Source organism: Rana temporaria, chromosome 5, assembly GCF_905171775.1.
Source record: "Rana temporaria chromosome 5, aRanTem1.1, whole genome shotgun sequence".
Classification (NCBI taxonomy): Eukaryota; Metazoa; Chordata; class Amphibia; order Anura; family Ranidae; genus Rana; species Rana temporaria.
This window is the reverse complement of record NC_053493.1, coordinates 52190793-52218645: the sequence shown is the minus strand read 5'-3', so window position 1 is coordinate 52218645 and position 27853 is coordinate 52190793. Positions and strand designations below refer to the sequence as shown.

At 42.8% G+C, this 27853-nt stretch overlaps 1 protein-coding gene across 14 annotated transcripts in view; it reads left to right on the top strand.

The window, feature by feature from the left end:
• ABI1 (abl interactor 1) overlaps positions 1-27853 on the top strand; it is a 131401-nt gene that overhangs the window by 52058 nt on the left and 51490 nt on the right. For all 14 annotated transcript variants that reach the window (XM_040352557.1, XM_040352558.1, XM_040352556.1 and 11 more), the window contains exons 2-3: positions 1594-1761; positions 17265-17441. In XM_040352557.1, coding sequence (XP_040208491.1) covers positions 1594-1761; positions 17265-17441 — 345 coding nt within the window. The remainder of the gene's footprint in view (positions 1-1593; positions 1762-17264; positions 17442-27853) is intronic.

The window sequence follows — 27853 nt, the reverse complement described above, 5'->3', positions numbered from 1 at the left end:
ATGTTCAGGTAGCACTGGAGGGAGCTGCAAAAATAGAAATATTAGTGGGGTGCAGTAAGCAATGGATTAGCAGTCAGAATACATATTTCTGAATATTACATTGGGCATTCTAAGACCACCACGTGTGTGTGTGTGTGTGTGTGTGTGTGTGTGTGTGTGTGTGTGTGTGTGTGTGTTTTTTTCTCTTCTCACCATTTTTGCCTTTTGGGTTTCTTCACAATGCACCTTGTTAAATGGAAGGGTTTGTCATTTGGCGTGGTGTAGTGCTCTTCACATTAATTTCACAGCTTTCATTTTGTGGACGTCAGGAGTTAACATGAAATGTCCCTGTGGCAGTGTGAGGTTGGATGTCACAACTGTGATTTAAAAGTATTTCAAGTATGCGAGTCATGCAAGGTTATGCCTAGTTCAATGTCTATTTGCACATTCATAAGGTAAATAGAACCCATGCATGTTTGCACATGGGGCTTTCATATGGTGTGCATACCTGGGCAATGGCAGGCTAGTGTTCATGGATCTTTTTTTTTTTTTTTTTTTTTTTAATTTATAATATAATATTTTATATATATATATATATATATATATATATATATATATATATATATATATATATATATATATATATATATATATATATATATATATATATATATAATATATCAATTGTAAACAAAAAAAAGCAGTGCTATACAAATAATTTGCATAAGGAAAAATTGCATATTTTCTTTAAAGGTATGCAAGACAGCAGTATAATATATAAATTGAGTAATTATCAATCGTAACGTACAAAAAGTGCGTTCATAGGTGACTGTACAAAGAAAGCATAAAAATGTATATCTCCACAATTCAGCAAACATTAAATAAGTGGATATAGTCCATGAATAAAAAGTCTTTTGACGTCCACAGTGTAAGATGTTCGCGCAAAAGTTGTCTGTGCAAATAAGACAGACCACCACCACAGAGTAGTAGATACTAAAAGCCTCTAACCAGAACCGTTGGGCACAACTTATAATGGGCAAAAGTGCATGGTGTACTGCACAGCCTCGGCTTCCACTAGGAGGGAGATAGTCGCCTCCTTGGCAAACAATATGTATCCAAAACATACAGCATACTCCCATCATGAAGTCCATATAAATTCCTTATTAAAAGGATTATCCGGCTCTGACAATACAGCAATCCAATGCCAGCAGGAGCGAGAAGCTGCAGGCTGATGCTTGGCGAACAGCGATGGCGTCGGCCAGTAGTGCGTTGGATGTCGTAGCTGGCTATGCCCTATGCGTTTCATCAGCAGTGATGTTTTCGAGGGGGAGGGCAAATGGACCATACCTATGCTATTTTTCCTTTATGTTGATTATATTTATAGCGCTGCTTTTTGGCGTGTGTGCAAGTTAGCATGAAGGAAATATTATATGGAAATTCCCTACCTTGTATCTTTGTGGATTTAAGATGTAGTCTAAACCAAGGATCTACTTGTTAATGATACTCCTGTACCAACATACTCCTGTACCAACAAACCTGTATGTAAACCCTTCAGCTTATAAGTCAGTCCCATGCACCTCGTTTTTAATAACTTGCTTTTCTTTCCTCCCGCAGGCTCCAGACAAGCGGAAAGCACTAGAAGAGACCAAGGCCTACACCACCCAGTCCCTGGCCAGTGTCGCCTACCAGATCAATGCATTGGCCAACAATGTGCTGCAGCTGCTCGACATCCAGGCCTCCCAGTTGCGGAGGATGGAATCCTCCATTAATCATATCTCCCAGGTAAGGAATGACTGAGGGACATAGCATGTAAGCCAAAGCGATGCATCCATGCCACCATCACATGCGGCAGAGTTTCCGAAGTTTTGAATATTGAGAGGATGGGTACCTTGGGATATCCCCGAACAACCACTTATTTATGAGAATGTGTCTGTTCATATATGCTTATGCATGCTTTAAAGAAATCTACTGTATATTACAAGTAAATATTCCATCTTCGAAATGTGTTCACCCCATTTTCTTATCAATGCCCATAAGTTATCAGAATTTAATGAATTTCTTTCATCACTACTAGAGAACTACAGGAATGCCATGACAAAGGTGCACGTTTTTAATTTGAGGTTTGTATGTAATCCTCTGGTGTGTTTTTTTTTTTTTTTTTTTTTTTTTCGAAATACACTATTAAAGAGTGTGATTTGGCTGAAGCCTATAAAAGCATGTCTGTGCAGTATATGTCTGCAATACATGCACATTTCTCCATGTTTTATCCCTATAAATACCCTGCGAGTACAGAAAATACCAATCTGTCAGTAGGGAGGGATTTAAAACTCCAGCAAGCTTCCATTTTTTTTATGGACAGTGTACCATTTGCAAAATGTACCTTCACTTCCTGTCCTAGAGATGCAACAGGAAGTTTGAGGAAATCTCCTAAAGGGAATTCTGCTGGGGAAAAAAGAGCACTAGCATAAAACTGTCAATGTATTCCTGGACGAGCTGCAGGTAGGCACTTTCTGGTCAATAAATGACTGTACTATAAATTCTGATGATTCTGTATATTGATGTTTACCAGTGTATGGCATATGATGCATTTCTCAAATGCAGATTTTCCAGGTTCAGGACTGCATTTTTGTGTATGGGTTGCTGCAGGCTCCACCTTTTTCCAGTGACTTTTGTTAGCCGCTTGTCTACCAAGGTACGTTTTTTATAAACCGCATGGTGAAGTGGTTAATGGTAGAGATTGGTTTTGGCTTTAAAGGACAAGTTCACCTGTCGTAACATGTTACACCCTGAATATGAGTGTAACATGTTATGAAAGTACACCCTCCTACCCTGAAAGATCCCCACACTCTGCCATTAGCTGTCACAATTTATAAATTTGCCGGCCGCGTCACTCATTTACAGTCAGTCCTCTGTGAATGGAAAGCTACAAGTCCTGACAGTCTTTTCAGCTGTCGGCCTGTAGTTTTCAATGAACTTCCACTGCACTTTGGTAGTTCATTATGTCTTCCTGTTGGATTGTATCTGCTTGCCCATACAGGGACGGGTCTGCATTAGAGGCACCAGAAACAAAAATTGACAATTTTTTTTCACCTGCAAAAAAAATTGCATTTATTTGCATTTTTGTAGTGTGTGAACCGGCCCCAAGATCCAGTGAAGGGCTTTTCATTCAGTGATCCAGGCGCCTCTAGAGACTGGTTGGGGCTCAAGGTTTACCTGCCTATTCCAGTCTATAGTATGAGGTAATGAGCATTTTTTTTTTTCTTGCAGCTGTCTGAACAGCATATTCTTTAGAGAAATTTGGCAAGCTATAATCTAGAAGAATGTCCATTTTTAATCCAGCACCGACATACTTTTTTTTTTTTTTTTTTTTTTTGTAGCATTTTGCTGGCTAAGCATGGATAGGTGTGGCCAAGAGAATAATCTACTTTGGAGATATGAGGCAGGACAGAGAATTAGTCGGGTATCGGATGTTTGCAGGTAGAGCTTACAGTGTAGAGCAGGCATCACTAAATGGTGGACTGCAGTCCAGACTGAGTCACTGTACCATCTGGACCCGCGGTTGCGCCATTTAGGTGCCAGTTCTGTCTCCGCCGCTGTCACTATCACAGCAGGACAGATGGAGAGTGGGAGACAAAGTAACACTAGATGGAGGGTGGTAGCTGCCCAAGATAACTTTTTCAGATTAACCAGCAGGTGATTGGTTGCTAGGACACAACAGCAGTCCTAGCAACCAGCCGCCAGATTGTTGCTATACAAAGTCAACTTCCTCTCCCACCTTCCTGCTCTGCAGGATTGGAAACAAAATACTTTATTAATCCGTTAATTAAATTAATGATGGTGGAGCAGTTGTATCTGTGTTGGTGTGATGTGATAATATGGTATTGCTGCTTGATGTTGATGTACTGAGCCCCACTGTGGTAAACACTACTGTGGTCGGTGATTGTGAAGGTGGGAGTTGGGGGGGTTGTGTGATGCAAAGGCTGATATTTCCCCCATGTGTATGGGGATTTAAAGTGGATGTAAACCCGAATTATGAAATTTGACCTGGGCACATATATCTGTAGTGTGTTCTTATCTCTCTCCAAAGCACTGAGTCCTGTGTCTTTCTCCTGCTCTGTATCTCTATCAGCCTGATAACTTTTAAAACGTTCTCCTGTCCACAGGCGATAAAAGCAACCTGCTTGTGTGAAGGGAGGTTGCTATAAATTAGCAGACTACTTGACATGTCGGAGCACAACGCTGTACATTCATTTGCCTTTGTGGATCGGGAGTGTGTGCCTTTCCTCCAATCGGCTGTATGCCAAAAATCCCCTCCCAGTGTCCCAGTGCTGAACAGGAAAAGAGAAATCTAACATTGATGTGCATTTTGTAAAGGATATATACAGCTGTATTTGTATCATGTGAGGGTTTACATCCACTTTAAGAAAGATAGATAGATATTATATATATATATATATATATATATATATATATATATATATATATATATATACATACATACATACATACATACATACATACATACATACATACATACATACATACATACATACATACATACATACATACCTACCATACATACATACATACCTACCATACATACATACCTACCATACATACATACCTACCATACATACATACATACATACCAAAAGTTTGGACACACCTTCTCATTCAAAGAGTTTTCTTTATTTTCATGACTATGAAAATTGTAGATTCACACTGAAGGCATCAAAACTATGAATGAACACATGTGGAATTATACATAACAAAAAAGTGTGAAACAACTGAAAATATATTTCATATTCTAGGTTCTTCAAAGTAGCCACCTTTTGCTTTGATTACTGCTTGGCACACTCTTGGCATTCTCTTGATGAGCTTCAAGAGGTAGTCACCTGGCGCAGCACCCCATCACTCTCCTTCTTGGTCAAATAGCCCTTACACAGCCTGGAGGTGTGTTTGGGGTCATTGTCCTGTTGAAAAATAAATGATGTCCAACTAAACGCAAACCGGATGGAATAGCATGCCGCTGCAAGATGCTGTAGTAGCCATGCTGGTTCAGTATGCCTTCAATTTTGAATAAATCCCCAACAGTGTCACCAGCAAAGCACCCCCACACCATCACACCTCCTCCTCCATGCTTCACGGTGGGAACCAGGCATGTAGAGTCCATCCGTTCACCTTTTCTGCGTCGCACAAAGACACGGGGGTTGGAACCAAAGATCTCAAGTTTGGACTCGTCAGACCAAAGCACAGATTTCCACTGGTCTAATGTCCATTCCTTGTGTTCTTTAGCCCAAACAAGTCTCTTCTGCTTGTTGCCTTTCTTTAGCAGTGGTTTCCTAGCAGATATTCTACCATGAAGGCCTGATTCACACAGTCTCCTCTTAACAGTTCTAGAGATGTGTCTGCTGCAAAAGGTGGAAGAACCTAGAATATGAAATATATTTTCAGTTATTTCACACTTATTTGTTATGTATAATTCCACATGTGTTAATTCATAGTTTTGATGCCTTCAGTGTGAATCTACAATTTTCATAGTCATGAAAATAATGAAAACTCTTTGAATAAGAAGGTGTCCAAACTTTTGGTCTGTACTGTGTGTGTGTGTGTAATATATATGTATGTATGTATGTATGTATGTGTGTGTGTGTGTGTGTGTGTATATATATATATATATATATATGTGTATGTGTATGTGTATATATGTGTGTGTGTGTGTGTGTGTGTGTATATGTATGTATATATATATATATGTATATATATATATGTATATGTGTGTATATATATATATATATATATATATATATATATATATATATATATAATATTTCTCCATGAAGGGCTCTGCCACACCTGCTGACATTTAGTTTAATTTCGGTTTTGGAGCATGAACAGAATTTGCATAATCTCCAACTGCAATAAAACATTTTCCATTTTCGCTGTGACCCGAGTGAATGCAGCTGCTTTGACATTTAGATTGATGCTTTAATTTCTCAAGAAAAAATACGGCGTGTATCAGAATTTTTAACTTAGTTGGTGTGAGGATTGTTTTTTCTCTTTTTACTGTAAAAGTGAACCTGTTCCTTCAGTAGCTATGCATGCTCAACTTTCATAAGCATTGCTAGAAACCCCATAGTTGAGATGGGTATCTTATCACACCCCCCCAACCACTGGCGTAGCATCAGGGGTTGCAATAGTGACCCTGCCCAATGCTCCAGGGGGCCCCCTGTCGCATTTTGTTTTACACATGGACAGGAGGGACTGTGGGCGCGACATACAGGAACCAATCTTCTCTATTTTTCCTGCTGAAAGCCGGCTTCTCCCTCCCCTTCCTCCTGCAGGAGGAATATGTTGTTCATATTATTCAAAAAGCATTTTTAAACCCTGAACCATTTCATTGTGGGGCATGACCGGTTACCCAATCGCTTGAATGATCCTCATTCTTTAAAAAGGTTGAGCACCCCCACTCTAAAATATCCCCTTACATTTCCTAAAATTGCTAGAGAAGTCTTTTTGTGGGAAGCGCCATAATCGGTCACTGGTAAAGAGCTCTGTCCATTCAAGCTGCCTGGAAAAGAGTTCTTCAGTAGGCTCTACAGTAAGTACATCATAATGTGCATGTAGGGAGCCATGTAAAGGTACACATCCGAAATGTGATGGACTCTTGGTAGTGATCTAGGGAGATGATGCCATGTAGCGGCACATCCCCAAGCCAGCCAGTGTCCCAATCTATGCTTTTCCATCCAATGCATTTTGATATTTTGTGTCACTCTTGCCATGAACCAGCCCACTGTTTTGCATCAGGTTTGAGGGCTCTTAAAGAGTATTGTGACGGTGCTGTGATGTTCTGTGAATCTATGTACGCACCCTGTGGCCCCTACACCACCACAATCTTCCTAGGTTGCATAGAGAAGAAATGAGATGCAGATTTCAGTGGGTCTAAAATACAAAATATCAGCAAAACACAAAGGTTATATTTAAAAATTCATTAGCATTTTGATAAGGGGGTAAAGGAGGCACCAGTGAGGGTAACATTAGAAGCAGGTTAACCTTCAGAATTAAGGTTCTGTTCATACAGACTTTGAATGCTGAAGCAAATTCTGCACCAGTGTGACTCGAGGCGGTGTACATGTCTGTACCGATCCAGTCAGCTCTGTGCGTTCGTTTGCCCTAAAAGTCAGGAAGCGCTTGGCAGATGCCACAAACCTTTTAGCGTTGTTGTGGACGAGGCTTGTGGTGTAGCTCTGTCATCTGAGAGAAATTCCGAGAGCACACTCTATAAATGCTCATTGTTCCTCCTTTTATAAAGCTTTCCCATTAGTCTTGCAGCTTTTTTTCTTCCCCCTCACTTCTTGTAACTTCTCTCGACCTTGTGATGGCATAACATTTTCCGCATTTTTTTTTTTTTTTTTTTTCTCTTTCCCCTCATTAGTCTATTCTTGCGGTTTCTGCATATATACAGTATAAGCCGAGGCACCTAATTTTACCACAAAAAACTGGGAAAATTTATTGACTCGAGTATAAGCCTAGGGTGTCCATCTGTGTGCCCATGACTAGACTGACGTTTACCATGGGAGTCTATGGAAGGGGTGCCCTAGACAACAAACTTTGCACAATTGTAGAGGAGAAATGGGGCTACATGTGTGCCAAGATCTGGGTCCAGGGGACCTATGACCGGCCGGTACCGGGTCCCCAAAGTCACCGGAGAAATGACAGTTTAACATAGGAGTCTATGGAAGGGGTGCCCGGGTTTGAGGTCCCCCGGACAACAAACTTTGCACACTTGTAGAGGAAGAGTGGAGCTATATGTGTGCCAAGTTTGGGGTCCAGGGAATCTACAGCTGGTCGGTACCGGGTCCCCAAAGTCCGGGAGATCAGGCGCAAAAAGGTGACTCGAGTATAAGCTGAGGGGGGCATTTTCAGCACAAACAAATGTGCTGAAAAACTCGGCTTATACTCGAGTATATACGGTAAATGTCACAATGAAGTTTTTCTAATTTTATATGAAAGCATTAAGATTTGAGGTGAAAGAAACATGCATTTTTTTTTTTTTTGTTTTTTTTGTTAATAAGGTGGTTGACCTGCATTTCTCTAGGTGGGTGTAGTATCTGTTCCTGCAGCAGCGCATTGCAGGCGGTATAGTCGCGCTGTCCCATTGATTTCAATTGGCAGCAACGGTGAAGGAGCGGTAAACGCACCGCTCCAAAGATTTGGCTAGCAGGACTTTTTTTTACTGTCCTGCTAGCGCAATGCTTTAGTGTGAAAGCCCTCGGGCTTTCACACTGGAGTAAATGTGACAGCTGTTTAAGGGCGGATTGCAGGCGCTATTAACGCTTTAGCGCCTGCAATACGCTCCAGTGTGAAAGGTGTCTTAAGGCTCCCAACTTTGTGAAAACAGTTTGGGGATGGCCCCTTCCTATTCCAGTTGGACATGGATGAGCGAATTTGGGGTGGAGGAACTTAACTGGCCTGCACAAAGTCCTGCCTCCAACCTGACAGAACACCTTTGGGGTGAATTAGAGCGGAGACTGTGAGCCAGGCCTTCTCGTCCAACATCAGTGCCTGACCTCACAAACGTGCTTCTGGAAGAATGGTCAAACATTCCCATAGACACACTCCTAAACTTTGTGGACAGCCTTCCCAGAAGAGTTGAAGCTGTTATAGTTGCAAAGGTTAAGCCAGCTCCATATTGATCCCCACAGACTAAGATTGGGGTGCCATTAAAGTTAATCTGCGTGTAAAGCCAGGCGTCCCAATACTTTTGACAATGTAGCTTTATGGTAAGTTTCTAGCATCGGTTCACTTGCATTGGAATGCCGTATTGAAGACCTTTTACGATGGCTGACCCATGATGCCATATTTTGGTTTGGGGGCCTATCGTTTCTTTATTTCCTCCTTGTCAGATTAACTGAAATAATCAGGCTGACCATGTAGTGGGAAACCTCCGTGTTCCAAAAATAAAAGCTGAGCAGGAAGTCTGGCTAAGAGCTTGCTGTGGAGGAGATCAATTACATGGCTTGAAATGTGATTATTATGTCAACGTCCATTGAAGTGGAACTGACAGAGGCGTGGGAATGAAACCATGCTGCTGATGTCAGGCTCTGCAAATGAGCTGCTTGCATCCAGCTGAAGGAGAAATGAAGTGTATTATGGATGTACACTCCATTCATAATGTAAACTTTAGGCCCTGACATGCAGATACAGGGATCACTGCATATCCACGCCGGGCTTCTGTTTTTCATTGAGGTATTTCTGTACAACCCCAGGCCACCTTGCTTTAATTCCTTCAGTTTGGTATTTGGGAACACCATCTGAATTGAAATTCTAAGGTAGTGCCGGTTCACACTACCGCGACTTGAGTGAATAACTTGTATAGCGCTACACATGCGAACTGAATCGCCTCAAGGCGATTTGGTATCCATTTTCTTCTTTTTTTCCGTTTGGATCCTAGTTGGTAACGCGTTCCACAGTCGAGGTCCTTGGACTGCAAATCTTCATTCTCCCTTAGACTTGTAGCGGGCCTTGGGGATTTGAAGTCTATTTTGGTTGGTTGATCGAAGAACGCGATTAGGGTTGTGGTATTTTATTTTCTCACATAAATATTGGGGGGTAAGTCCTTGTACACATTTGTGAGTCAGGCAGAGGGCCTTAAAGCGGGAGTTCCCCCTCCAAATTTTTTTTACCCTTAGATTGATGCTCATTTAGTCTAGGGGAATCGGCTAGTTCTTTTAAAATCGACGCCGTACTTACCGTTGTTGAGAGCGATCTTCTCCGCCGCTTCCGGGTATGGGTCTTCGGGAGTGGGCGTTCCTTCTTGATTGACAGGCTTCCGACGGTCGCATTCATCACGTCACGAGAAGCCGAACGTCGGCGCGGCTCTATACGGCGCCTGCGCACCGACGTTCGTCTACTTTCGGAAAATCGTGACCCGATGGATGCGACCGTCGGAAGCCTGTCAATCAAGAAGGAATGCCCATACCCGAAGACCATACCCGGAAGCGGCGGAGAAGATTGCTCTCTACAACGGTAAGTACAGTGTTGATTTTAAAACAACTAGCCGATTCCCCTAGACTAAATGAGCATCAATATAAGGGTAACAATTTTTTGGAGGGGGAACCACCGCTTTAAATGTGACTCTGTCCTTTATGCCCAGCCAATGGAGGGCCCTCAGGGATAGGGTGATTGATTCCCAGGTTTTTTTTCTGTTACCAGTCTTGCTGCTGTGTTCTGGATGACTTGTAGAAGAGCAATCTGGTATTTTGGGAGTCTGAGGTAGAGGGAGTTTGCATAGTCGAGCCTGGAGTTGATAATTGTTCCAACCACTACTGCTGTATCCTCTTCCGGGATGAAGGGGATGAGTCTTCGTAGCAGGCGGAGAAGATGGTGAGATCTGCTGACTACTGACCCAATTTGTGCATCCATTGTCATGTCTGAGTCAAAGGTGACTCCTAGACTTTTGACTTCAGTGCTTGGGGTGATGGTTTGTCCCAAAATGGGGGGTGGCGTCCATGTCGTCCTAGAATTTGTCTTTCGGTTTGCGTGAAGCCCCAAGTCGCCCGACATGAGAAATTCCATTGACATGAATGAGAGCCATCCTATTGTACAAATATCTATGCGAAAAACTAAAGGCTTACTACCCCAGACACGCCCTGCGATCCTCCAACCAAAATCTACTCCAAATCCCCAAAACCAGATACAAGTACAAAGGAGAAAGAAGATTTGCTGTCCAAGGCCCTCGACTTTGGAACACTTTACCAACCTCCATTCAGTTGGAGGAGAACCACTTGGCCTTTAGGAGAAAGATCAAAACCCATCTCTTTTTTGAGGTCAAAGGAGAAATTGTCAAACAAGCGCCCTGAGGCGATTCAGTTCGCATGTGCAGCGCTATAAAAGTTTTTCACTCACACTACTGAAGTCGCTCCGACTTCAGAAAAGGTTCCTGTACTACTTCAAGGCGACTTCTAGGCAACTTGTACCCATACATTTCAATTGAAGTTGCCTCTAAAGTCAGATCACTGTCTTAACTGAAACAACTTTACAGGAAGAGAAAATGGTGTACTCAGGCAAACCCCTCCCTCCCACAGAGCCGATTATTCTGTGATTGGCCACAGCCAAAGTCGCCTGTCCTGGAGGTAACTTTGTCGCGTTGTAAGTTGTGCTGAAGTCGCCTTGCAAAGTGGTGCTGCAAGTCGCGTTGCCCCTGTGTAAACCGGCACTTACTGTTGTGTTTTGTAAATACTTTGTGCATTGCTTCTCTTAACCAGAATGTGTTGCTGAGTATTGTGACCTGGTCCGCTGCCACCCTCAGACTGCCGGGGTTCCTGTTCACCCTCCTCAGACTGCCAGGGTTCCTGTACACCCTCCTTAGACTGCCAGGGTTCCTGTACACCCTCCTTAGACTGCCGGGGTTCCTGTACACCCTCCTTAGACTGCCGGGGTTCCTGTACACCCTCCTCAGACTGCCGGGGTTCCTGTACACCCTCCTGCAAGGATTTCTTGTAGAGCCAAACTTGACATCTAGTAGTGTTGGCTGTTGGCGTTTGCCGGAATATACAGATTGACAGGCTTTGCACCTATGAAGACACAAATGAACTTGTTCTTCATATGCTGTTTTGAAAGCTTCAATGAATATTTATTATAATTGCCTTAAAATAATTGACAGAGGCAATTAACCAATTCAAAGTCTAACAAGTTTCTTTCATGCCTGTCCATGCTTGTCTTCAGCATTTAGTATCGGGCATTGTGCAGATTACCAGCGCTCTCCTTCATAATTGGATTCTGAGCCGTTCTCCATGCAGTGGGTAGGAAGATGTTGTTGCTGAGAACTTAGAGCCACCTTTAAAAAAAAAACTAAAAGCAGCTCTCTAAGCAAATGTCACCAGTACGTCTTGCCAGTCCTATGTCCTCAGTCTTCTGGGTTGAAGGAGTGAGGATATCCTGTAAGTGCAGACAAGCTCCTTCGGGAAACCTCACCCTAGCACTTAATGTTGTACACTCACCTGCTCATCCTGCCATAAATCCAAGATACGCCTAAAATTCTTGTGTACATGTTCTCGCCAGACTTAAGTCCTGCCCAGTTCTGTACTATGAACTACAGATCACCCTTTTCTATGTTTTGGAGATGAGGAAGGGGGGAGATGCTCTGTAGTTCTTCTCCCTGTCCTAGGGTGACAATGCTGCTTCTCCATAGATGCACTACAGCGAGTTTGTTGCTGGCAGGATCACCAAGTTGATATACTTTGAGGGGAAAAAAGGAAACAAATGCAGCTACCACATTGAACTACTAATGATCTGTAATATTACATTTTTCTTGGGTTTAGATACGCTTTGAAGTGTTTTTTTAACTTTTGCTGTAAAGAGAAATGTGGGATCTTCAAACAAACCTACATATTCACCTGGTTGGCTGTAGCGTCAGTCTGCACGGTAGCTATCTCCCGCTGGCTCTACATGAAAACTAAGCGATCAACCACTGAAGTTCTTGGGTCTCCTTGGCGCACAGAGTGGTGACTGTCCGTCCTTAGAAAAGGTAACAGCGCAACACACAGCCCATAAGTAAATGGGGATAAAGCAATGGGTCCATTTTAAAATGGTAACCGGCAGTTCAAGTGTTAAAAAGCAGATAATATGTCTGGTTGATGGCGGATGCTGTCCTCATGGTGCTGACTCTGTAGTAAACAAAGGGTAGAGAAAAAAGAAGCACCACCTTAGTGCAGTATTAAAAGATTTTTTTTAAAGACACAAATATCAATCGCACTTACAGGAAAGGAAGCAAAGGAAGGCTCATCTGTAAAGATCCTGTAGTCCTTGTCCCAGGTCCATGGGCTGTACAGACGTAGAAGATGTAGAGTCCCTTTTCCTCAGGCTTGTCCTGTGGCCATCAGGATGAGGCCTGGTCCAGCATGGAAGGCATGTGACGTCACGTGACTACTTCCGGGAAACAAGTCGGGGGGGGGGGGGGGGGGGGGTCACACAGGAGAAGCAAGGGGCTGATTGGGCTATGCGCTCGGAGCCATTGCTCCCTCTATTGGCCTGATTGGAAACTGAGAGGACTGGTGCTTTTAAGTTTGTGCGGGCACCTTGTGACTACGGGTCCCAGCACGGACCAAAAAGCGGAAAACACTGGTAGCACAAATGTGTATAAATATGTATGTTTAAAATGTATAACAATTTTAAAATCACCCTTATTGGACTATTGTATCATTTATAATAGTCTAATTATGGTGATTTTAATATATATATAATATTATATAATTTTTTTTTTTTTTTTTTTTTTTTAAACACATTTTAACACCCTTTCATATTATTGTATTTAGTTTATATTAGGGTTGTCCCGATACCGATACCAGTATCGGTATCGGGACCGATACCGAGTATTTGCGCTAGTACTCATACTCGAGTACAGACTGCCGATACCAAAATAGAATACTTTTTTTTTTTTTTTTTCATCGAGCGGTGCATAGAGGTGAGCGGTGCATAGAGGGGGCAGTGAACGGGAGCCAGCGATGGACTGTGAGTCTGGGTGAGTATTTCATTTACCTGGCTCAGGCTGCACGTATCTGCATGTACGTGGCGCCGTCAGCCAATCACGGGCGTCCATCACTGCTCCCCTCCCAGCGGCGTGACGTATCTCAGGGGTCACGGCCGTATGGGGGAGGGGATGGGAGGAGGAGCAGAGCCCGAGCCGTTCAAGCTAGAAGAGGAGGCGGAGCCAGCGCCGCCGAGGAGGAACGAACAACGAGTCAGTGCCACCACCACCACCGCACCATTGCCAGGCAGGCAGCAAGTAAGACTAACATGTGACTAATACATCGGATAAAACTGTAGTCAGATGCCTAAGATTATGATGATCTTGATCAGTGATGACTGGCTGCCATTCAGATTTTTTTTAATATGCAGCATGGCGAGGGGGGGGGGGGGAGGGGAATGTACTGTCTGCCACCACGGGTCATAGTTAGTTACTGATGTGATATGTGAAGATTATGAACTGTGACTCACAGTTCATAATCTTCATACACTTATTACATCAGTTACTATGACCCGTGGTGGCAGACAGTACATTCCCCTCCCCCCCTCGCCATGCTGCATATTAAAAAAAATCAGAAAGCCAGTCTTTGAGGGGGAGGGGGGGGGGGTGGAGGAATGTACTGTCTGCCACCACTGGTCATAGTAAGTAACGGATGTAATATGTGATATGTGTATGAAGATTAATTATGAACTGTGACTGCCATTCAGATTTTTTTTAATATGCAGCATGGCGAGGGGGGGAGGGGAATGTACTGTCTGCCACCACTGGTCATTAGTTACTATGACAAGTGGTGGCAGACAGTACATTCCCCTCCCCCTCCTGCCTTTCTCTCATGACTAACTGAAAATAAGAATTAAAGTGGAGATTCCCCCTAAAAAAAAATTCAGAAAAAGTATCGGTATTCGGTATCGGCGAGTACTTGAAAAAAAGTATCGGTACTCGTACTCGGTCCTAAAAAAGTGGTATCGGGACAACCCTAGTTTATATCCCTTGTCAGTTCACCTATTTATTTAGTCCTTTTCCTGCTTTTTGGTCCGTGCTGGGACTCATAGTCACACGGTACCAGCACGGACCACTATAGGTTTCTCATTTGCTTAAAAATTGAAAGGTTCTGTTTAAGTATAATTAACTTTTGGGACAGGTTCCTGGTGGTAAATGTTAATGACTGTTTCCCTGTTTGCTTTTTTGTTTCATATTCAAATATGATAAAAAAAAAACAATTTAACTTTTGTTTCTGTGCCCTATGACAAATATACATGTAATGCCAAGAAATGTACAATTTAATAAAAAAAATTATTTTAACATTAATTGTATATTTCTTGGCATTACCATGACCCACATTCTCCTTTCCCAGCAATGCACTGGTATAACATGTATGTGTATATTGTGTTTCATCCGTAGTAGTAGGACCCCCCTACCTAAAATATTTAGACACCAAATATAAAACTTCCCTGCCCACAAAGTTAATGTGCTATATGGCAGGGACAACTAGGTAGGATTTTTAAACTGGTAAAAAGGTAAGTAGCCATCTTTTTTTAATAATTGTAAATAGTAACAAAGTAAATCTTATGCCAAGTTGGCTGCAAAAGTGGAAATACACTTGAAGCCTGACTTCAGCATGAACTTTTCTCTTACTCTGCTGATAGAGTTAAAGGGAAGATGAGTTTTGTTCTGGAAGCAATATTATCTGGCACATGGGTAACAAACAAGGTTGGCACATTTCCTGATTGTGGACCATGCCCGCATAATGTGTTTAACATTTCCACTTGTCTCCAATAAAAACCTGTTTGGCAGGGGTGACAACACTAAAGCACACTTTGGAGAATAGGACAAAGCATTCTTACTACGTAACAGTTATCCAACGGACCTTTGTGGCAGGATCACCAAGTAACATTTGAATAAAAACTGCCTAACTTTTTGTTTGGGGTGCGGGGGTTAATGGGTGATGTAATATGCATATGCCTACTGTGTCTGGATTTTTTAAATGTATTTTGAATGTAGAATGCTCAAATTTGTATGATGATGTTGGAAACAATAAAAAAAAATGACTGAATTAAAAAATAAAACTGCTATAACTAGTATTGGTAGTTTCTAGTATTTTTTACATTATGTTGAAGCTTCTGTGAGATTTTAGTGATTTTTGTTTTTCATAGCTGGTAAGGTTGAATAAAGACAGTCCATCCAGTTCAACCTGTGGGTGTGTGCATGTGGATAATTTCCCATATCCCTGTATATTTTGTTCACTAAGATGCTTGTGTAATTGTTTTAAAAGTAGCAATACTTCCTGCTGACAACACTTAGCCCCCATTCACATCTAGGCGTTTTAATGCCTGTAGTGCTACGCCGCTGCCGCCAAAGGGATGAGAACACATGTCCCTCTATGGAGATGGTTCACATCTCCACGCCGGACGCCTGCCGCCTGAAAAAAGGTCCCGGACCTTTTTTTCAGGTGGCTTTCGGCGTTCGGCTAGGAGATGGGAAGCATCTCCATAGAGGGGGTCAATCTGGGGCACATCTAGGCGGACAATACCGGCGTTTTGTCGCCGCAAATCGCGGTACAAAACGCTGCGATTTGCGGCGACAAAATGCCGCGAATTTGTCTGCCTAGGTGTGAATGGAGCCTGAGTGTGGAAGAGTTTCCATGTCCTTATTGCCCTGACAGTAAAAACCCTCCTATGCAGCTCAAAGGGGAGCTCCACCCAAAACTGGGGGGGGGTTGACAGGTACCCGCTCTAAGTGATCAGAGCTAAAGCTGTGATCTCCTCCTCCCCTCCCTGCTGTCATTTGGGACACGTCAAAAGTCCCAGACGACTGCCAGACCATTCGGGACACACAGCGCAACTCGCACATGTGCATTGCACACCCAACTCTGAAGCCTTAAAGGGGTTGTAAAGGTAAAAATGTTTTCCCTAAATAGCTTCCTTTACCTTAGTGCAGTCCTCCTTCACTTACCTCATCCTTCCATTTTGCTTTTAAATGTCCTTATTTCTTCTGAGAAATCCTCACTTCCTGTTCTTCTGTCTGTAACTCCACACAGTAATGTGAGGCTTTCTCCCTGGTGTGGAGTGTCGTGCTCGCCCCCTCCCTTGGCCTACTGGAGAGTCAGGACGCTCTCTACATTGCAGATAAAGGAGCTGTGTGTTGGTGGGCGTCCTGGCACTCCAAGAATAGTGACCCTTATATTGATTAAAAAAATTATAATAATCGATGATGGGTTTACTTCCGCTTTAAGCTACGTAGGGGTTTTTCACTGTCGGGGGGGGGGGATTAAGGATGTGTTTTATACATCTCCTTTAAGTGGAGTTCCAGGCTTTACCCAACTACTCTAAAAACTGTGCAAAAGTGTACTTGCTTTGGAAGAATAAATCTCTTCTAATGCTGGGTGTCCTATGTGTGTGGATGTTGCTGCGTTATGTACAACTATTAAAATCGTTTTTACATTTTAGAATGGGGTGCCTCAAGACTGTCCATTTTTTTTTTTTTTTTTTTTTTTAAAAGATGCCATGTCTGAAAGAAGGTTGAGAAACGCTGATCTAAATCGCAGATTTTGATTTGGCTCGGTCATAGTGTCAGTGTTATTCTTAAGATATTTTACTTGTGCCTATGGGTTATTTGCAAAAAGATTATTATTGTAAATAGATTTGTACTTCTTCCTAAAAGGTAATGAGTCTTATTTTGGTATTAAAGCTTGTTCTTATAATGGGGTCGTACCACCCTGGCCTCCATTTCTGAGACAAAATATTTTGTCGTTTTGCAGACCGTGGACATCCACAAAGAGAAGGTGGCTCGCAGAGAGATTGGTATCCTAACAACAAACAAGAACACCGCAAGGAGTCATAAAATTATAGCGCCAGCCAACATAGAGCGTCCCGTCAGGTACATACGAAAACCCATAGACTACACGGTGCTGGATGATGTAGGCCATGGAGTGAAGGTAAGAGGACCAATTTTTGCTATGACATTATTTAGCACAATTTTCCTTATTTCCTTTTACACGTGCAGAGGTAGTGAACTGGAAAACATAATATCAACTTTCATCATAATTGTGAGTTTCTTCAGAAGATATTAAGTAAAACAGTCATGCTCATTTTATAAGAAATTCTATTTATTGGCTTGAGCCCTATTTATGTTGCCTCCCTCCCTTGTCAATCCTATTTGGCAAACTAATACTGACCCCAGAAATTGAACGGTTGTAAAAAAAATTATATAATTTTGGTCATGTTGCAGATTTTGCCTGCAGGTGCAGTTTTTTTTAGTACTGTGCATCATTTAGAACATGTAGGAGTAGGGGACACCTCCTGCTTTTCGAAGGATTCTTAACATTTTTTTGTTGCCAGGTTAAGTTAATATTAAAGAGGTTGTAAACCAAAAAAATCAATAAAATAGAACCTGCAGGACAATGGCATACTAGCACATTATGAAATGCTTGCCTTAGAACAGTGGTTTTCAACCTGGGGGTCGAATGAGGATTTGCCAGGGGTCACCGAATCCTGGTCTTTACCTGAAGCCTGCATCACTCTCCCAGCCTTTTTGCTATCCCTGGAGCCTGTGGCCACCCAGATGGGTTGTTTCTGGAACCCGCAGCCGCCCACTCAGCCTCTTCGCAGTTGCCCATTTAGTTAACAGCATGGCTGGGGGGCAAAGACTAGAGGTCAGCTGACTGATGAGAAATGTGAGGTTGGAGGGGCTGAAGGAGACCCCGTCTCCTGATTTCGGCATAGGTGTCACTGCTACGAGACACCACAAAGTCGGAAACACAGTGAGTGACACTACCTGTGATTTTAATTGCCATTAAAAGGACTTGGGGAGCGCTAAATGTCTGTGGGTTAGGGGCGCAAATTACTTGTCTTGCCTTGGGTGCTGACAACCCACGCTACAAAAATAATTTTACTGTTAGGTGTCCCCACAACTTGGGAAATTTTATCAAGGGGTCACGGCACTAGAAGGTTGAGAACCACTGCCTTAGAACGAAGCCCTCTCAGCAGCGCTTGGTCACCACTGAGGGCTGACACCTCCTTTTCCTTTCTTCTGGGATCACAGGCTTCGGTGCTGAGGGTGGAATGCCTGTGGGAGCCCTCAGATCTGGCTAGAAGCTCTGAAGGTCCGGAACTGACTTTCTTTTAGGAGATATTCATTTTACCTACAGATGAGCCTTATTATAGGCTTACCTGTATGTAAAAATAACAAACCAGGGTTTACAACCGCTTTTAATGCCCATGGTTTTGGATTGTGAAGTTTAATAAGCCAATAGAAGTGTATTGGTAAGGTGTCCATAAACTTTTTGCTGTATAGTGTATGTCCTATACTTAATAAAGCTATAAGTAAAATATCTAAACATGCCTTGGTGAAGCACTGACTAGGTGGACTTCATCTCTCATTGGTGGTCTTTTTTGCTTTCCTTAAGCTGCCCATACGATAGGCCACCTGTTGATGTACAGTAGCTTTAGCCTTTCTTGGAAATGTCTTTCTCTGATTGGATGAGGTTCAGATTGTGCCATCACCCCCCCCTGCTGCTCCACCTAGTCAAATTTAGAACAATTGTTAAATGTAAATCATTCTCTGATTGGACAAGGTGGGGTGATGACGACACAAGCTCCACCTCCTTTTTTTTTTTTTTTTTTTTTTCAATCCGTGAATGCTTTGTATTTATTGAGAAAAATCCAAGGCGTTCTCTGAATGGTTCCCATGCCGAGTGGGCAATCCCCTGTGGCTTTGCAGCAGGGCAGACGATTGGCACAGGATCCAGAAGACAGCGAGGATCACTGTAGTGGCAGTGTACATTTTTACAAAAAATTGTTTTGTTTTAGCCTTTACCACTAATTGGGGCTCTAACAAATGAATTGAGGTGAGATGTTTGGCTTAAATTGTATCCTCACCTTTAAAGTAGACTTGGCTTTTAAAGAAAATAAAGGTTTTGTCCATTTTTATTTTTTTATTTTTTTGAAGTGCAGGGTAGAAAATAAAGAGTATTTTGGGCTTTTTACTAGATTTTGTAACTGAGCCCCATTGTCCTGTAAGACAAGAATAGCAAAGTGCCCGCAGCTTGTGTTTAGTTGCAAAGAGAGGATCTGGGATTCGGGCGCACAATCCAGACCTCACCGTACTAATGAGATTTGGCGTCTTAGACTTAATTAGGTCCATGGCTGATAATCTTTTTCTAGACTTCCATTATTCTCTATATTGACCGAACATCTCTGAATGTGCTCTATTGGTGATCTGTATATGAAATATCTTGTGGACTTTGGTTATGAAATGTCTAAACAATCAAACCCTCTATGCAGCCTCCTTTATTTGTAATCTAACAGAAATTTAATTTTTCTTCACCAAAAGCATGAAGTCATTTTTGTTCCCATGCACTCCTTGCCTCTGGGGGGTGGGGGAGACACTAAAGCTGTCTTGTGCTAATTCTATTGGAAACAAAAAGCAGTTTTGTTTTATTTGTTGAGGCTTGAATGCAATCTGCAGAAAACTAGTTACAATTGCATGGACTGTAGTGACCCCTGCAGTGCATGGCATGGATATCTGCATGGCCACAGCAAGACAGATGCTGGAACCTCTGTGTGTCTGAGATGTATATCCATGGTATATTGTCAGCTTTTTAAAGCTAGATTCCAGGAATTCAGCTCCTTTGTAAAAAGCGAAGGTACTCTGAGTTAATTCCAAGGAGGTGCATGACATCTCCTGGGCTTATCTCTATATTTAAATCTGATAGTTGTCAGGGAGTGCAATGAATTATTACTGATGCTAATGTTTTAGTATTGGGCCCCTTTCACATTGGCGGACCGTTCGTCCGTTTATTACAAGTCCGTTTACAGACTTGTAATGCATCCCTATGGGATCGCGTCCGTTAGCGGATGGAGCAATCATAACGTCTTCATCCGATTCCCCATAGGGGAGAGCGGAGGAAAGACAGGGCGGTCTCTGCACAGTGTGCGGGGACCCCCCTGTCCGCCGACAGCTCAGCGGGATTACGGATGATCCCCGCTGAGCCGACGGACACACACGGAGCGGACACAAGCGGTCCGCTCCGTGTGAAAGAGGCCTTAGAATTGGTGCAGCTGCTATGCCTGCCCCTCCTCTCCTCCTGCCCACTCGCTGAAGCCTTTTGTATTATGTGAACTCTTTCACTAAATACAAGGGCTTCTCTGAATGGTCAAAAGAGGGGGTGGTAATGGCTACTCAATGTGCTTCTCTCACCCGTCTCACAGCCCCTAGTGTCAGTGTATGCTCCGGCAGAGCCATAAACCTGTCCGATTTATAAATAAGAAAGTTCATGGGATGTCATGCACCTCCTTGGACTTGACTCGCTCCTGTGCCTGAATTTCTGGAGTTCTGCTTTAAATTTAAAAATGGTCAAACATTTGTATTTAAAAAGAGGCAATTTTTTATGATGACAAAGAAAGAGGTATTACAGAAATTAAATTTGAATTGGCATGTTGGCAATTTAAGTGTTTTGATATCCTATGGCGGTGCTTGGGAACATGTTACACCCTAAATACAGGTTTCTAAAATAACTATCTAATTTTATTGATTATTTGCAAACTAGTAACTTCTGATAACCAGAACTTGCATTATTGAAGGTAGAATAGTGCACATTGCGTTTGATTGGTTGCTATGGGTCCCACACTTTGTAGCTGTCTATTGAATAAGCCTGATATTTAGCACCCACTGAATATTTTCTGTTTAATTGTACAAGCACTTTGTCCTTTCTGTAATGAGGAAAATCTATGCTTTTTACATCCACCTACACTGCAAGTAAAATAAAGGTTTTAACCGCAGGGATATCTCCTAGCAACGCTGAGTGCTCTGTTATTTCCTTGGTGTCAGAGCTACAGCGCGTGATTGTTTGCAAAGTGTACATGCCGCAAATAGACTGTGCGCAGTTTGGAACAAGTGATGGAAGGGTGACGATTTGCTTCTCTCCCACGCTGTAGGTTATATTTTATTCTCTTCTGCTGAGGCGCTGCGGTGAGCACAGGAAACTCGTAACCCGGTAGTTGAAGAACAGCGGGTTCAAGTTCTTCCTCTTCTGTGGCTGACATAACTTGCAGAGACTTGTATTTCTAGAACATTTGTATGGAAAGTTGATTTTTGCCCAGACCCAGTCAGGGAACGGTCTTATCGGGAACAGAACACCAATTTTGTGACTTATTTTGGAAAACCACAAAAATATACGGTGCAATCCCAGGTGTAAATTGGCAAATCACTCCGCAATAAGTCCCATGTGAGTTGAGAAGGGCTAAATCGGTCCATAAGGCCGCTTTCACACTGGGGCGGGAGGCGCGGTATAGCGGCGATATACCGTCGGAATCACCGTGGGAATAAGCCGATAGCGGTGCGGTATTAACCCCCGCTAGCGGCCGATAAAGGGTTAATACCGCCCGCAATGTTTTTAAATGGGAAGGATCGGTATACAATACCGCTCCAAAGATGCTGCTTGCAGGAGATTTTTCTTTTCTTCTGCCAGTGCATTGCCTCTGTGTGAAAGCCCTCCGGCTTTCACATTGAGGTTGCTGGAAAGGAGTTTTTCAGGCGGTATAGCAGCGATATTTTTAGCGCTGTACCGCCTGAAAAACTCCTCAGTGTGAAATGGGTCTTATAGTCCATGCTGATTAATACAGTCCTTTTTTGTGCGAATCCAATGGAAGTTCAGTCATACAGCTGTACGGCTGACCTCGCATTGCACAGACATCGCATGTGATCAGCACTGCAGTGCGGGTGCAAATCTCATATGATATCTGTTCGTTACAGTGTGAACCCAAACTTAGGATGCTGTGAGGCGGGGCATGGCTTAAGATCATGTGATTCCCTTGATTGGCTGTCGCGGTGGTTACGTTATCCAAAACGTTTTTTGGTTAGACACTGGTCACTGTGTCGGGCGCTAGTGACCTTGACTCGCGCAGATATGTGGCTTCTCGCGCTGAGGCCCAGGAGCCAAGAGGCTGCATATTTGCATGAATTTAGATCAATAGCGCTCTGGTCACCTATCTCACGCCACTGCTTCTTCCTCGCACACAGTTGCATCCCATATCACCTTTCCTCCCCCAGACCATCTTCTTATAACACTTTGTTCACTTTTCACACAGCAACCTGTTACTCATGTTTAAATGGACTGAATGAAATTAAACCCATGTTACTGTTTGTAAATAAGGCATTCGCTTTAATTCAAAAAACAGAGTGGGGGAGATTTACAAAAACTGGAGCACTTAGAATGTGGTGCAGCTGTGTATGGTAGCCAATCGGCTTCCAAATTCTGCTTGTTTAAGTCAATAAAACCTGGAAGCTGATTGGTTGCGTTGGAGAGCTGCACCAGATTTTGCATACCCCCAGTTTTAGTAAATCTCCTCCATAGTATTGCTACTTCTGCCATGTGGTAGTAGTACAACAGCTGTCCAGACGGCACAGAAACAGATTGCAGAAAATAAATCACAGATTAAACAAAGCAAGGGGTATTCCCTGTTCTTGCACCCATTTACAGAGATGTGTTCCCTAGATTAGAGGCTGATTTATTTTGTTAAATCCTGGAAAGAAAAATCTGGAATCCTTAAAGCATTTAGGGAGAAAATGGCTCATTGTCTAATAAGAGAAAAATGTAGCCTTGTAATACAATGATGCAGAATGTTCTCACTCCAGATATTCTGTACTCTGCCAGGCAGTTTAATTGTTTCCATGCCTCTTGTTCAAACTGTTGTGGCCTGATGGATCAATGTGAATCCGATTCAAAGATCCTTGCCGGGGGGGGGGGGGGGGGGGGGGAGATTGACTCCAGTTCTGGAAAATACTCCAGTTTCCTGTCAATTTTAGAGTCTTAAGATTTTTTTTTTTTCCTCTTCCGTTCATGGACGGACACAGCAGCCTTTGACCTTAGGAGAGATATCTCTCCTGGAAGGAAGGATATAATACCCTAAGGTCAAAGGCTGCTGTGTCCGTCCATGAACTCCGAGAAATGGATTTTACGGTGAGTACAAAAATTCAAATTTTTTTTTTTTTTTGAACATGGGAGGGTACGTCCAATCAGTGAGTAATGTCCCTTGTGCTGACTTGGTTGAAATCTTTCTTCCAATTTTTAATAAATAGGTTGTTGGCCAATTACGTCATCTCTTGGTTGACACAGGACCAGAACTGAGAGAGTGTCATCAGAAAAACATATGTGGGGAAAAAAATATGGTAGATGTTCCAACCACACCTACTAAATGTTTTGTTGTTTTGTGTCTGGCCCCACCTTAGAGATATCATGTCACTTCTGTCTTAGTGACTCCTATTGACACAACAGTGGCAGTAAATATCTCCCAGTAGAAATGCAGTCCGCAGTAAAAACTGGAAATGCGTTATAAACTTTAGCTAATATTTAAAAACCACAAAGGTTGTAAATTCTTGACAGCCTGAGTACCCAATGCCGTCTACCTCCCTGGAATTCAGACAGCCAAGGCAAATTCAATTTTTAGTTTGTTGTATGGAGATCATCTTTTTTTTTTTTTTTTTTTTTTTTTTTTTTTTTTAGGATTTTCTACTGTATAGTTTTGTAAGAAATATGGGGGGGGGGGGGGGGGGGAAGGAAATTCAGACATACATCGCTTTGTTTCAAAAATAATCCAGCAGTAGATATAAATTGCTTGCTTTTCTATACTAAAGGTGCTTGATTACCTATATCAAATTTCAAGATTAAGGCCCCTTTCAGACGTCCGCTCCGCCTGTCCTTTTTTACAAGTTCGTTAACGGACTTGTAATACATCCCTATGGGATCGCGTCCGTTAGCGGATGGAGCGTCCGCGTCCGGGATCCGCTTTTCCGAACGGAAGAAACCCTATTTTTCTTCCGTTCGGCGGAGCGGAACTGATGCAGACGGACAGACGGTCTGTCTGCATCAGGTTCCCCATAGGGGACAGCGGAGCAGAGACAGGGCGGTCCCTGCACTGTGTGCGGGTACCGCCCTATCCGCCGACAGCTGAGCGGGGATCCCCGCTGAGCCGACGGAGACACACGGAGCGGACCCGGAAACGGTCCGCTCCGTGTGAAAGAGCCCTAAAGCAGTATTCAACCCCAAGAACAAACATTTTGTTATAATGCAGTTTACCAGTTCTAACAATGAATATTTTTTATCCAAAAAGGTAGAAAGACTAAGTGTGAGCTGGCGTTTGCTTCAGTTGTAAGCTGGAGTTTAGCTCCCATTTGTTAGTGTCTTTAGATCTGCTAGTACATCTAACACCCCTCTCCCTTAGACTGACAGTGCTGCTGTTCAAAGGCTTCCCCCTGTGCTCCTTCATCCACAGTGGGGGCACGCTAATACAGGAAGTGTGCTACTGCCCAGATCACCAGGTGAAATCGGAGGGGATGAAGGTTGTTTTTCCATTTTTCATCCCCCCCCCCCCATCACATGTAATGATTAGTATGTTGCATTTTTTGGCCGGGTTTACAATGGTACACCACAACTGTTGTACAACTGTCAATTTGACTTTGCCCTGCAATGTCAGTCCTACTTCCATCTGACTTGAATAAACAGGATACGATTGTGCTCTGACTTTGAGATAGTATAACTTTGTCCTTTTGACTAATCAAAACAATCCCAGAGTGACATAAATTCCTTCTCCTGCAGCTGTGATCACCATGTCGGATGGTTAGGACGAGGATCTGACTTTTATCCGACTTCAATGATCTTAATTGGGCTGAAAACGGACCAGAATAGTGCAGGAACCTTTTTCAGAGTTGGTCTGACTCGTGTCTGACCAGTTAATGGGATTGTAAAGGCTTGTTTAAAAAAAAAAAAAAAAAAAGTTGGTTTTGCATAGAGCAAATGTTCTCGATTCCGTCTTTGCTGCTCCTGGCCCCTCTCTCCTGTTGGGTGCCCACAGTCTGAGCAGCTTGCTATGGGGGCATTGGAGCCACATCTCTTTGATAGCCGCTGGAGCCAATGGCGCTGCTGCTGTCTCAGCCACTCAGGAGGAGTGTCCCGGACGACTTAGACATTTGTGGACATAGCTGGAGAGAGATGGGGCTCAGGTAAGTAATTTGGGGGGTGCTGGATGGACACGCACACTTTTATTTTTTATTTGTCTATCTTAATGCATTAAAGGGGTTGTAAAGGTAAATGTTTTTTCACCTTCATGCATCCAGCGCCAGGCTCCCGCGATCGGCGGTTACAGAGACAAGGATGTGGATCTGTGTGTGTGTGTGTGTGTAAACACACAGATCCATGTCCTGTCAGGGAGAGAGGAGACCGATCTGTGTCTCTTGTACATAGGGACACAGATCGGTCACCCCCCTCCCCCCACAGTTAGTAACACTCACTAAGGTACACATTTAACCCCTCCCTCATCCCCTAGTGTTAAACCCTTCAATGCCAGTCACATTTATACAGTAATTAGTGCATATTTATAGCACTGATCGCAGTATAAATGTGAATGGTGCCAAAAATGTGTCAAAAGTGTCCGATGTGTCCGCCATAATGTCGCAGTACCGATAAAAATCGCAGATCGCCGCCATTACTAGTAAAAAAAAAAAAATAATAATTCTGTCCCCTATTTTGTAGGTGCTATAACTTTTGCGCAAACCATTCGCTTATTGCGATTTTTTTTTTTTTTGCCAAAAATATGTAAAATACGTATCGGCCTAGACTTAGAAAAAAAAATTTAGCTATTTTATTTTTTAGCAACAAGTAAAAAATATTATTTTTTTTTCAAAATTGTCGCTCTATTTTTGTTTATAGCGCAAAAAATAAAAACCGCAGAGGTGATCAAATACCACCAAAAGAAAGCTCTATTTGTGGGGAAAAAAAAGGACGCCAATTTTGTTTGGGAGCCACGTCGCACGACCGCGTAATTGTCAGTTAAAGCGACGCAGTGCCGAATCGCAAAAAAGTCCTCTGGTCAGGAATATGGGATTCTGATACGTGGCAGTTTTAGTGTAGTAAATCAAAGGTTTGTGGTGTTTTTTTGTTTTTTTTTTGCAGCATTTCTTCACTAATAGGAATATAGTTAGCGAGCAAGTCATATCAGTGGTTTTCATTTCTCTCCTTTCAGAATTCTGCTGCCCGCAAACTCTTTCACCTGTTTAGTCGCTCGTATTCTCTCCTGCCTCCCACACAGGAGATGTAGTGTTCCCACCTGTTGTGCAGCCTTAAACCTTCAATAGAAATGAGAAATAATGAAAACTTGGAGGTCTTATTGGAATATAAAGCGTGCTTCTTACCTTCTCACTGTAACAAATGACTTGTATTTTGTCCTGAGCAAATTCTACAACACGCAGCTTATATCTCAGCATTCTAGTATGGCAAGTCATAACATGACTCTACTTGCTGCATTTCTGAGGTTGGATTTGCAGCAAATTCATGTCCATAGGGGATGGCATCACGTGTAAAATGCATCATTTGTTTGTTGTGCTGCATTAGCGTTGCTTGATTTAAAGTGTATAGAAAGGCAACATTGGATAATGTGACTATATGGGTTTGAAATGGTTGGAACCCCACTGTCAGGTTGTCTAGGGGGAGGCTGAGCCCTCTACTTGTCCTGGTGAGAAGTAGTTGATTTACAAAGAAAATATTGTCATTTTCTTATCCAATTTCCTTTTAGATTTACCTTCAGCTATGTAGCACAAGGGCCTTCCTGATTGCATGCAGATTGAGAGCGTTTAGTTTTGACCTCTGTTTATGGTTTTGGTAATTTTAAAGGAAAATTGTGTATTGTATGGCCAGCCTTAATGATGTTTGTTTTCCATTTTGAATCGTGTAAGGGAGTTATAAAACACCCGTCAATTTTTTATTTTATTTTTTTCTCTGTGCCCTGTTGGGGGAGATTTCCCTTCACTTCTTCACCCATAGCCAAAACCGAAAGTAATTGTATAAATTCACCAAAGGAGACCCAGATGTTGCCAACATCCCGATATGAGAAGTTATATATGAAGAGTACCCCCCCCCCCCATTATATGTACTTGGGACTTTAAAGGGGTTGTAAAGGTAATTTGTTTTCCCCTAAATAGTTTCCTTTACCTTTAGTGCAGTCCTCCTTCACTTACCTCTTCCTTCGAGTTTGCTTTTAAATGTCTTTATTTCTTCTGAGAAATCCTCACTTCCTGTTTTGTCTGTAACTCCACACAGTAATGCGACACTTTCTCCCTGGTGTGGAGAAAGCCTCTTGAGGGGGGATGGGGTGAGCAGGAGTATCAGGATGCCCACTTAGGCTCCATTCACACCTAGGCGTTTTTACGCCTGTAGCGCGACGCGCACAAACGCCAGAGGGACGAAAAGTAATGAAAGGCAATGGGGATGGTTCACATCTGAACGCCTAAACGCCTGTAGCCTGTAGCTCAAAAAAGTTCCGGACCCTTTTTTGTCGCTCCTAGCGCGCGATATGC